Source organism: Delphinus delphis, chromosome 4 (genome assembly GCF_949987515.2).
Source record: "Delphinus delphis chromosome 4, mDelDel1.2, whole genome shotgun sequence".
Classification (NCBI taxonomy): Eukaryota; Metazoa; Chordata; class Mammalia; order Artiodactyla; family Delphinidae; genus Delphinus; species Delphinus delphis.
Genome location: NC_082686.1, coordinates 52,609,388 through 52,621,691, shown reverse-complemented (window position 1 = coordinate 52,621,691; position 12,304 = coordinate 52,609,388). Strand labels below are relative to the sequence as shown.

Genomic DNA, 12,304 nt, shown 5'->3' with positions numbered 1-12,304 from the left:
GTCTGGCACTTTGTATGCACTCTGTGTTGTGGAATAATTAACCAGTTTAAACCTTTAATCTTGCTCAAAGCCCCATGAATATATTTATTATTAATTCTACAAATAATATCATTAATATTCAACTTTGCATGATAGAGGTTCCACGGTCCCTAGAAATCTAAAAGCAAAATCCAGAAAAAGTTAATAAAAGTTTTCTAAAATTGTGTATATCCCTATGTAAAAGTGAGGTGGAATATAAGAAACTGTCCTGCTGACCATGGGGGGAAAAAAATGATCTGTTTAAAATTCAGTTCATTACATCTACCTTTGATTTCCTGGGGAAGTGGTAGGGACCTTTTTAGGTTTCCTGTGTTTTCACTTTTAATAAGAAACAAAGGCCAATGGTTTCTTTACCTTTGCAGTGAGTAACATACATTTTTTTTTAGCATATTAGCTAGATCAGTTTTCCCTCTAATCAAAGAAAAGGCAACTTAGTCATATTTAATTAAAGGATGCACAATAGAAATGAAGAACATTTATAAGAAAAATGTGCAGCAGGAGATCTAGAGAGAAAGAAAAAAAAGAACTGAAATAGAACTAAAAAAATTACCATTTAATATTTCTGTTATTTAGTCAACTCTTATTACTGCCTGTTTCGAAAAAGCAAAGTATCTTTATTTCATAAGGAAAATAAAATGACAGGGCTATTTTGTTCAACTCACTGCAACAAGATCCAAGACAGAAAAAGCAAATAAGATGTGAAATTATAATTTTCTACCTCTAAGCAGTATGTATTCAATTTGGGGAGGGCAGTATATACAAAGATGATAAATATTTAAAATCAGTTCTGTCCCATTACAGAAGCGCTTAAGGAATGTCACAAATAGTAAGTGAATTATTTACTAGGGCCATCAGAGGAACACTCAGGCTGCATGGAGGAATTGGTATTTTGTATGGGTTGCACATGTGTTAATAAGGAGTACACAGGGGAGAATACTGTGAGAGGGATGGAATTCTCATGGCGTCTGCTGTCTTTCCAAAGAAAGATGCAGAGTAACTTCAAGGTTCCATAAATGGCATTTTTTTTTTTTGTTCTTGTTCTCTTTTTCCTTCTTTTCTTCACGTTGAACTCCTCAGTAAGTGACATTTACTTCAGTGAAATCACCGTGAATTAGGTCCTGGTTCTCAGCCTTGAAACCTGATTTCATTAGAGCCATATGTTTAGAGACTGAGCGTACTTTACTGAGCTCACAAACTGATCTATAATCCAGAATAGTGGTTTTATTAATTCACAATGATTAATGCTACTGTCAAGCAGATGGGAATGCTCTCGTCACTGTTAGGTAAATTATATGTGGAGCTATACCATATCCAGAACATTCCTTAGTGAACATGGAATCTAAATATGGGGTGGTGGTTTATGACCCACTATAGGAATTCCCCTGCCTCAAGGACCAAAGTACTTACAATTGTTATTCTCTCTCTTGGACTATGCTTTGAAAGCTCTGTCCATTTTTGGCCATTTGGACTTTCTTTTTCCATATGCAAAGTTGTACTTTTAAAACTCTGTTCTTTGGAGCCCTGAGAACAATGGGAGCCCATGATGGGTTTTAAGTAGGGAAGTGGTCACACTTGGATCATAGGTGGGCTACTCTTGCTGAAGTATGGATAATGAACTTGAGCAGTGGTTTCTAAACCCATTCAATCATATTCCTTATTACTACCTTATTACTAACTACTTTTTGAGCATACATCATCTATGTATATCATCTACATACTCATGTATAAAATACATATTACTATACAAATAATGTGTATTCTCATATATAATATAAAGGACACATTATAATACAAATTTTTAAAATTGAATTAAAAATGCAAGTAGAATTTCAGTGCTTTCTTCTCATCCTAAATAGGGTCATCTTGTATACCCCCGGGGTCTATGACTGCCCTGCCCCCCACCCCCCCCATTCCACTTCCCACTTTAGAAACTGATAAATTAGGAGAGAAATAGGAGAGAGATAGGAGGCTGTTATAGAAAACTAGGTGAAGATAATAATAAATTAAATAAATAAATAAATAGAAGTACGTGAATTTGAGAATTATATGAAGATAAAATTAACTGTACTTGATTATTAAGGTATATGAGGTACAAAAAGTGAGCCAAATGTGATGCCTCAATCTGGGATTTGAACAACTGGGTACCATTTACTGAGACAGGAAAAGTAGGAAGAAGAGATTTGGCAGTCAGATGAATTCAGTTTGGCATATGTTCAGTTTGGTGGGTCCAGACAAATCCATGTGGTGATATTTATTAGTAGATTAGATATACAACCTTGAGGAAAAGAATATAGAATTAAAGACAGAGATTGACAGTACATTTATGAGTTTGCAGATTGACAGCCTGTAGAATGTTTTCCTTGGCCTCAGACAGTATTTACGTTAAAAAATTAGTTGGTAACTTTTAAAATTATTGATTTTTACACAAAAATATTGTATTGAATTTCATTGAGAAATTGGAAGTGATGGCAACACTAGATATGAACTCTGACATGGCGACAGTTGGCTAGACCTGGGTGCCAGCTGCCCAGTTTAGATGTGTCCCCTCCAATTGATTGCAGTCCTTACCTGGACCTCTTTACTCATATACATTATCTGCCTGGTCTCCAGATATCTGAGTTTGTAATCTCTAAAAGCTGTGTGAAGCCATTGGACTGATTGATGTAGACCATGGAGAATGTGCAGGGAGAACAAAGGGGACAGATCCTTAAAGAATTCTGATGAATGATGTATGCACAGAGGAAATTTAAGGAATGGAGGCATCACCAGGGAAGTAGGCATAAAACCTGGCGAGTGTGGTATTATAGTTGCTAAAGGAAGATAGGATTTAAAGAAAGAGGGAGATGAATCAGAATATAGTATTGAAAGATCAATTAGATAAAGACTTAAAAGATTTCATCAGATGTGGTACAACAGGCTTTCATAACTTAGTTTATTTTCTCTTTAACATTCTGAAAGTCTCCTTTATAACCAGTCTTAATAGGCTCCACACGTTGCACTGAATAGATGTGTTGAGTTTTTGGTGTACCCTGCATAGGTGCGTTGGATTTTGCTGTACACTGAGTAGGTACATTAAGGTGTCTGGCCTTCCACCAAGACTTGTGGTGCATTATAACCAGCCATCTAGGTGGTAGTCTGAGAATATCTTTTCTTGTTTTGAAGTTTCTAAGCTCCCTAATGATAAGATAAAATTCTGACCTTGTCCTCTAAAGTTTAACCTGTTTGTATCCAGATTTTGGCTACTTATTTTACTTCCCCATCTTGAGAAGTAATTGGTTTTTGTTTTGTTTTATTTTAGCTGCTCTACCAAATGAGGAAAATACTTTCATGCTACTTCTTGAGACCATTAATGTTTTTTAAATAATTTGGAATGTTAAGCCAATCACTAAAACTTCCAGAAATTGTGTTTCTAAAATACCATTTAAAAAGTTCTCCTGTGCAGAGCCCTGTTTTTTTTAAAAAGCAGACTTCACATTTCTCCATCTCTTAGTTCTAGTCAGCTGATCAGTTTGATTTAATTAATTAAAACAGTTTTTAAGCCACTTATATTCCCATTCTCAGAAGTTCTTATATTGTATTCAGAGAAATAATTATTTTCTTATTAAGTATTTAATAATGTGCCCCTGGAATCAAAGCACGTTTGTTCCTTTCTCTGTGGGATGTTTCTACCTTGGTAGGTGAAGAGAGGCACTTCCTCCTTCTGAAGCAAAGACTATGCTTGTTTACAACCCTGTAATGTAAAGATAGTATTTCTCTGCATATCCAAGGACAAGCATACTTACTAACCATTATAAAATATTTGGGTTCCCTAAGCCCTACATTCCTCTCCAGTTACAAAAGTCACTGTGTGTGTAGGTGTCACCTGACTCTCTTTGCATCATCCTGTGGGAATTAGAGCTCAGGGAACAAGTTCCAAGAAAATGGTGATACTCTGACCACTGCTTCCTGTGAGTAACGAAGTCCTTTGGCTTTGATGCCCTGACCCACAAATACTCTATCTTCTGCCAGCATCCATGCAACTGTGATAGGCTAACTTGTTAGCTTGCAAAATAGGGTAGAATCTCAGATTTTCACAGTTCTTTAGAAACATGTTCTGCTGGTGGAGAAATTGTGACTTAAAAGCAAAGTAAATAAAGCTTCATAAAATTAATATTTAGGATTTATTTTTCATTAATAGACTGCTAATGCTTCATCTTCCTGTTTTCCTTATTCTGAATGTTGACTATCAGTAGGAAATGACAATAATTGTTTTTCTTTGTAGCTTTGTTTTTGCCTTGTTTATCTGCAGTCATCAGTAGTTTCTCTTAATAAAAAGGAATTTTGGGGGATCTACTTATGCAAAGTAGTATGTACGTAGTTTCTCCTGTGAGGCTTTAGTTATTGGAAATTGTATATTTTTTTGCCTTAATTTAACTTACATATCTAGCAGACTTCACCCATTGCTTGTTAATGTAATTGACCTATGTAGAGAGATTTCTGGGGAATTTTCTTTTATTACAGACATTTTAATTTGTAGGACAGGCTGGGCTCTTAATGCTAAAAGGAGGATGTGTGGCAGAACTTTCTAATTTTAGGGTGTATAACTTACTAATCTTGTTTAATCTGAGTATCCTAACTTCTAGTATCATGAAATCATACATAATTAAAATCATATAATTATACTCTGAAAAAAATCTGGCTTTTTTCACTATTATGTTTATGAAATTCATCCATGTTCTTGCATATAACAATAGTTTGTTCATTCTCCTTGCCCCATTGTATGGCTATACCACAATTTACATATTCATTCCATTGGTGATGGACATTGAATTCTTCCTCCTTTGGATTTTTATCAGTGGTGCTGCTATGAACACTTTTTGTACATTTAAAAAAAGACATATGTATACATTTCTGTTGTATGTATATCTAGGAGTGGTATTGCTGGCTCCTAGTTTATGCATAGTTTTAGCTTTAGTAGCTTTTAGTAAACCACCAAAGAGTTTTCCAAAGTGGTTTGCCAATTTAATCACCTATGAGGAGTGCCTGAAGGTTCCTGTTTTCCATATCCTTCCCAACATTTTATGTATCATTTGTCATTTTAAAACTTGTTAATAAGCCCCTCTGGTGGGGATGAGTGGAATCTCATTTTGTTCTTAAGTTACATTTCCATGATGACAAATGAAGTTGAGTGTATATTTGTGTGTTTATTGAATATTTTGATTTTTTGTGTGAGTGTGAAAATTATTTGCCCAATTTTTGAGTAGTAATTATTAATATTTGGAAGTTTTTATATATTATAGATGTGAATTTTTTGTTGATTATATTTATGTGAATGGTTTCTCCCAATATGTGGCTTTCTTTTTCACTTTGTTAATAACATTGTTTCATGAACACAGGTTTTTAATTTATTTTTTCCTTTATCCTTTGAACATTTGGGGTCCTGTTTTAATTATTTGCCTGTAATGCAGGTATTCTCTTCTGTTTCTTCCAAAAAACTTTATTGCTTTATCTTCCATATTTAGGTCATCTAAAAGGTTCATCTAAAATTGATTTTCATATGGTATTAGTTCAGGGTCAAGATTCATTTTCTTCCATATGTATATTCATTTGACCCAGCAGCATTTATTGAAAACATCATCCATTCCCTACTGCTGTTTATATATAGTTGTTACATAACCAGTGTCCAGATATGATTGCATTTGTTTCCAAAATTTGTTTTATTCTATTGTCTATTTGTCTCTCCTTGTGCCAATACCACACTGTCTTAACTGATGTGAAGAGTATAACTTTGTCAGTGTTTTTCTTATTGAAGTTCGGCTTGATTATTCTTGGTTCTTGGCATTTCCCTATGAAGTTCAGAATCAGCCTATCAGTTCCTACTATGAAAATGTCTGCTGGAATATTTGATTGGGGTTGTAATAAATCTAAGAATCAATTTGGAGAGAATTGACACCTTCACCATATTGAGTCTGCCAGTCCCTTAAAGCGTTATATCACTTTGTGTCTTCTACATCTCTGATCAAGTATGTCTGTGTGTTTATGTTGTGTTTTTGCTTGTGTTTTGTTAGCTTTATTCCCATTTATTTGATATTTTCAGATGCTATTGTAAATTTTTTAAGTTTTATTTTCTAATTATGTATTGCTTATATATAGAACTACAACTGATTTTTGCATATTTTGTCTTTAGCAGCCATGTTGAATTCTCTTTTCTTCTCATAGTTTAATCTGTAAATCTTTTTGTATTTCCTAGATAGAAAACCATTTCATACGCAAATACTATTCTAATTTTTGTTTTTAATTGGTTATTTCTGTGATTGCAAAATATACTTGAAACAGTTTTAGTATGTCTTTTACTCCTTTAAGCCACTAGAGCATATTAGAAATATTCTGAAAGCAATTGCTTGTAATCCTACCAAGATCTAGATGTCATCAATTAAAATTTGTGTTGATCTCTCCAGACATTCCAGATAGTTTTCAGCATTGGATCATAAAGGACATACAATTTTTCTTTTTTTTTTAGCCACGCTACGCAGCTTGTGAGATATAGTTCCCCAACCAGGGATTGAACCAGGGTCCCCGGGGCCCTTGGCAGTGAAGGCACGGAGTCCTAACCACTGGACAGCCAGGGAGTTCCCAAGGACATACAATTTTAAAAATGCCATTTAATGCCATGGACACTTTTCCATGACAAATATTTTTTCCGTATACAATTGTTAATTGCTGTAAAATATTCTAATCTATAGATATGTCATTATTACTATCAAACATATTTGTTTTAATTTTTTGCTTTTATGAACAACACTGTTGAAGAGACATAGATTAGTCTTTGCATTGCTGTGTTGTTTTTTTTTTTTTGACATAATTTCCTTGTTGAAATCCCTAGAAGTAAGCTCTTCTGGGTTAAAATGTATAGTTTTTGAAACTTGCTGCCAAATTGCCTTCTAGAAATGTGTAAATTTTCATTCACACCAGAAGTACACAAAAGTTCCTGTTTCCAAACATCCTAGCCTTTGTTGAGATTCACACCTTTATTATATGGATTCTTTTTGCATATGAGTTAAAAATAAAACCTATATAGCATTTCATGAGAACTTGTGGTTTCATGGAAATGTTTTGCCCTTTTTTTGAGTATCAATTGCCTTACATTTTTGTCTTCAATTCCTTATTCTTTTGTGTTAAAACTGCAGGGTTTTAAAAGTTAGCAAGTTGTTATCTCTCCTGACATTGTGTGAATACACTATCGCTTTTTTTTTAAGTCATCAAGCCATTTCTGTTTAGTAGGAGAGTGGTAATACACTCAAATTTCTAGGTTCCTCTATGAAACACTCCCTTGCCTTCCCTAGACAGAGTTTAATTACACAAATTTTAGTTGCAAAGATGAATAAGATAGTCCCTGTTTGCAAGGATCTCCATTCCCTTGGGTTCCCATAGCACATGAATCTTTTTCTGTGATAACCTGAACACATGACACAACATAAGTTATTTACAAATCTTTCCACTTATTAGACTGTGGCTGTATTTAGATTTTTGTTCTGAAACTAGTTCAATGCCTGGCACATATACGGCCTTTCTTGGGTGAATCACTTAACCTCGTTAAGCCTCAGTTTCCCCATCTCTATCTTGAGGATAAATATATTATCTGCCTCACACTGTTATTATGACAAACTCGGTACTTAATTTGGTGATTGGCAGATGTAAGTCATCAATAAATGGCAGCTCTCATTTTTTTTTCCTATTGGAAGTCTAAAGATCCTGAACTCACATTATTGTTATAGGTGCCAGGCTACCCATTGGTCTTTTATTCAGTTCTTTGTGGATTGATGGCTACTTGAGCTTTTCACTGGATTTTAAAGTTAATTCAACGTGTAATTAAAGTGATTTATAATTGTAAGTGGCAAAAGGACAAATTAAAATACTTGTGGATTGGTGGGAGCTTGAAGCTTAGTTGGACCTTTTATGTTCTATTCCTTTTCTTTCTCTGCCTCTTTCCTTTTCCTAGATCTCTGCCAGCACACTGAAGTTCCTACATATTTGTAAAACAATTTGCCATTAACGTTTTCTCTCACTAGGTTCATATCTAGGGGAAGAGCTTATAGAAACCACCACTCTGTGGTATTGCTACAGTTAGTTAAAGGTGTGAACAGTCATCCTCTGCCTTTCCTCCTCCACCCACAAACCTCAGGAAAGTATGTGGTAGCAACTTGAAATCCTCTTTAAAAAGTTAGATCCTTAGTGCAACAGTTGTAGAACTTTTTTTTTTTTCCAGAAATAATTGTACTCTATTTCTCTTCTTCACTCATGAACCTGCCTGCCCCACCGTTGCTCTCACCTTCTTCCCATGGTGGGTATTTGGCTCAGCTGATCAAGGGAAGGGTATCTCTTGTACAAAGTTTTATATATAGTAAGTTAACCAAATAATGCCCTTTCTTTTTAATCCCTGTTACTACCCTTAATTAAGGTTCTGTTTGGACGTTAGGTTTATCACAAGGGAACTGGGGGAAAGTCTCATTTGCACAAGGACTGTGCAAATGTAGCTTGCCCCTTTGTAAACTGTCGTTCCAAAGTGTTAAATTAGACTACAACTTTAGAAGTTTGTTCATTTTTTAATAATTTGCTCAGGGAAATCACTGGTTATTCAGAAGACTTATGATCTGCATGCACCTTAAATATTAGGATGAGGATAATTTTTATGGTAATGGATATCGAAAGGTGTCTCTTTAGCCAGTCTGTTTACTTTTTCTAATATATGCACAAGACAAAATTCTCTAAACATTTCTATACAAAAGAGAAAACACCCTTCTTAAATCAGTACTTCTTTGTTTACTGGGTTTTTTTTTTTACTTTGAGTTTTATGGTTCATGTCTCTTGTGTATTGAATATTTGAAATTTTAATTTGGAAAAGCAAACTGCTTCTTAGGCACTACTTCCAAGGTAACTATAATGAAGCTGGACATAATTGCATATCTACACTTTGCCATAAATCAATAGCCTTCTAATGTTATCAAAAGTTTTCATTGTTACTTTAAAACAGCAGCATCTTGTTAACCTTAATCAGAGCCTGATGTGTGTTTCTTCTAAATGGCTTCTGATGTGGTGTCTCTCTTCGGTTCTCTGTGGTTTCCTGTTTTTTTCATACATACAGAAAAGCCTTTTGATGTATTCAGCCTCATAATCTTTTTCTTTTAATAGCATATCAAACACAAACTTTCTTATATATACAGCACAGCATTGTAAGCCTGTTTCACCATTCATTTATTCATCTTGCCACAGATCACTCTTTCTCTGGAATTCCTCCAGCACTTCCTTAGATACCTTTCTGTATTCTTTAGCATCACAGTTCTCATTTCTGCCCTGAAAGAGTGTGTTCTTCAAGGGCAGAGATAGTATCTCGTATATCCATAATTGTATTTCTCCACAGTGTCCTGCCTTAGCAATGAATACATCACATAGACTGGTGACGCTCAGTGAGTTGCCCCCAGCCCAGCCACATCAGCATCACCTGGGAACTTGTTAGGACTGTAAGTTCCAAGGCCCCACCCCAGTCATGCTGAATCAGGCCATCTTGGGTTGAGGATCAGAAATTTCTGTGCTAACAAGCCCTTCAGTGATTCTGATGCATGCTCAAATTTGACAGCCACTGCAGCAGATAATTATTGAATGAATCTGAAAGTTTTACATTTATGGTGCTGCTTCACTGGGAGGATTAGTATCAGATGGGGCCAATTTTGTCCATTCAGCCCGAGTTTTATTTCTCAAGAGATACAAGTAAACAAAAACCTAAGATTTAAATATTTGCAACCTTAGAAGAGGGTGTATATAGCTTTTATGTTGTCCTACTATGAAAACTGCAGCTTAAAGTGTTTAAAATATGAAATGATTGCTTTCTTCCACCTGTTCAGGAATAGGCATTTAACATTCCAAAAGGAGGAAAAGTAAGGAACGAATAATGGATGTTACTCATTTTCATGGTGGGGAAGAGGTGGGTGAATGTTGGAAACTGGTCAGGTAGAGGATGGGTTGGAAGACTTTCCCCTGGGTACCATTCTATGCTCTTCTAAATTTTTGAACCCTGTAAGTGCATTATGTAGTAAAATGCTGATATGGGGTATTTAATAAGATTAAATTAATGAATAAGTTGAATAAAGAAGTTTCCATATGATAGCCAGTGGGGTTGGTTAAAAGTTATTAAAATTTCCCTTTGCATTAATATGAAAGGTTAGATAAAATGGCTTTCCATCTCTGTAGAACATTATTGGGGTGGTGGCAGAAATGTCTTAATGACTTTCCACCTGAACTTTCTTATGCAGTGAACAAAGAATTCTTACTGTTACATGAATCCATCATCTTGTTATTATTTTAAGAAAATAAATGGAGGGGAAGAATTTAACTTGATTCAAAGTTACATAACCTTGCATACACAAATGAAGAGGTCAGACCTACAGGACATTGATCTAATACCTTCTTCTGAAGTACTTTTAGAAGTATCTTGATAGGCAAGGAGAGAAAAATTGATTTACATTTTTGTCACATTCTTAGCAAATGGAAAATAATCTGGTTAGCAAAACCCATTACATATGTTCTGAATTATGAACAGTATTCTCAACTGTTTGTCTTTTAGTACAAATGCAATTATATTAATGGTATGATTGAATTGTGCTGTTTCAATGGAAGGTATGTCTTAAATGACAGTTGATTCAATTTTTTTTTTTCTTCTTCTCTTGCACAGAACTATTGTACCATGGAAAGTATTCAGACAGTGCCTTCACGAGGTCCATCAAATTAGCTCTGGTCTGGAAGCAATGGCTCTAAAATCAACAATTGATTTAACTTGTAATGATTACATTTCAGTTTTTGAATTTGATATTTTTACCAGGCTATTTCAGGTAAGCTTTGTATTTGCTTAATCCTGCCCTCTCTTCCACTTCCCTCCCTTCTGTGTGTGTGTATGTGTCTCTTTTTCACACACACATGCATACATACAAATATATGGGAAATGGTCTCATTTTTGGTAGTCTGCAATTTTAAAGCAAGTTTTTTTGGTCATTGCTGTAAGTTTAGAGTTAGAGTTTGGAGGATCTGGTGTTCCGAGCCTGGAGATTGCTTATTAGCTTTGAGAAGAATGATGTAAAGGAGCTTTAAAGTCCCTATTTGGTTTCTCACTTTACTTTGTTGTTCATTTTAGCCCAGTAACTGATAGAATGCAGGTTTTTTTTTTTTTTTTTTTTTTTGCGGTACGCGGGCCTCTCGCCGCTGTGGCCTCTCCCATTGGTGGAGCGCAGGCTCCGGACGCGCAGGCTCAACGGCCATGGCTCACGGGCCCAGCCGCTCCGCGGCATGTGGGATCTTCCAGGACCGGGGCGTGAACCCGTGTCCCCTGCATCGGCAGGCGGACTCTCAACCACTGTGCCACCAGGGAAGCCCAGAATGCAGGTTTTATAGGTGGGCATTTGCTGAGGTTGTATCCCAACTTCTTCTCCCCTTTGCCTCCCACATTCATTAGGTGAGAAGGGAAAATAGTGAACCTGGAAATAAATAGCAAACTCACCCTTTTCTGTATAGGAGATTACTGTGATGTGTACTGTTTTTACAGCTTGCTTTGCTCTTTGATCTGTATATCACAAACATTTTTCCGTGTCAGTAAGTATTTTCATCAATATAATTTTCAATTTTCAGTTGCTACAGAATATTCCATCAAAATAGTCTGTCATTAATTTAGCAAATCTCTCATTTGGGAAATTTAGATTTGTTTTCCTGGGTTTTTTTCCCCTAATATAAATGACTTTGAGATTAACCTTCTTGTCCTGTTTATTGTTTTTGGGTTTTAATCATTCTTTTATAATTGTCTTCACATAGCTATTCAGAAGCAGGTGTCACATAATAAAAGCTGGGTGCCATTATTTTGTATTTTTGTATGTGTTGATAGAATTACCCTAAACATGAAGACTTGAAATATGCTTTGAATTTGCCTCTGCCACTAAATTGCATATCATCTATGAGATTCATTTCAAGTAGTCACAAAGTGAGAACCCCACCTAAAATCTTTATGATTCTAATAATATCAATTATATAGCAAGTGATGTTAATTGATCAAAAACCAGGCTTGCTTATATTCTGACAATTTTTTTTATTATTTTAGTCTTCAGTAAAATTTATTCTGTTTGAAACAGGCTTTCAACAAATGTTAGAGTATAATATTGGTTTTCATGTTTCTCATGTTGTAAGAATTTTGCTTCTCTGATTTATGACCCTGCTTGGTACTCACCTGCAAAGATCGGGTAACTGAATT

General features: G+C 35.2%; 1 protein-coding gene across 1 annotated transcript in view; it reads left to right on the top strand.

The window, feature by feature from the left end:
* Positions 1-12,304, top strand: part of CBLB (Cbl proto-oncogene B) — a 214,431-nt gene that overhangs the window by 98,923 nt on the left and 103,204 nt on the right. Inside the window, exon 5 of the mRNA XM_060010593.1 lies at positions 10,745-10,901. Within this exon, the coding sequence (XP_059866576.1) occupies positions 10,745-10,901 (157 nt within the window). The remainder of the gene's footprint in view (positions 1-10,744; positions 10,902-12,304) is intronic.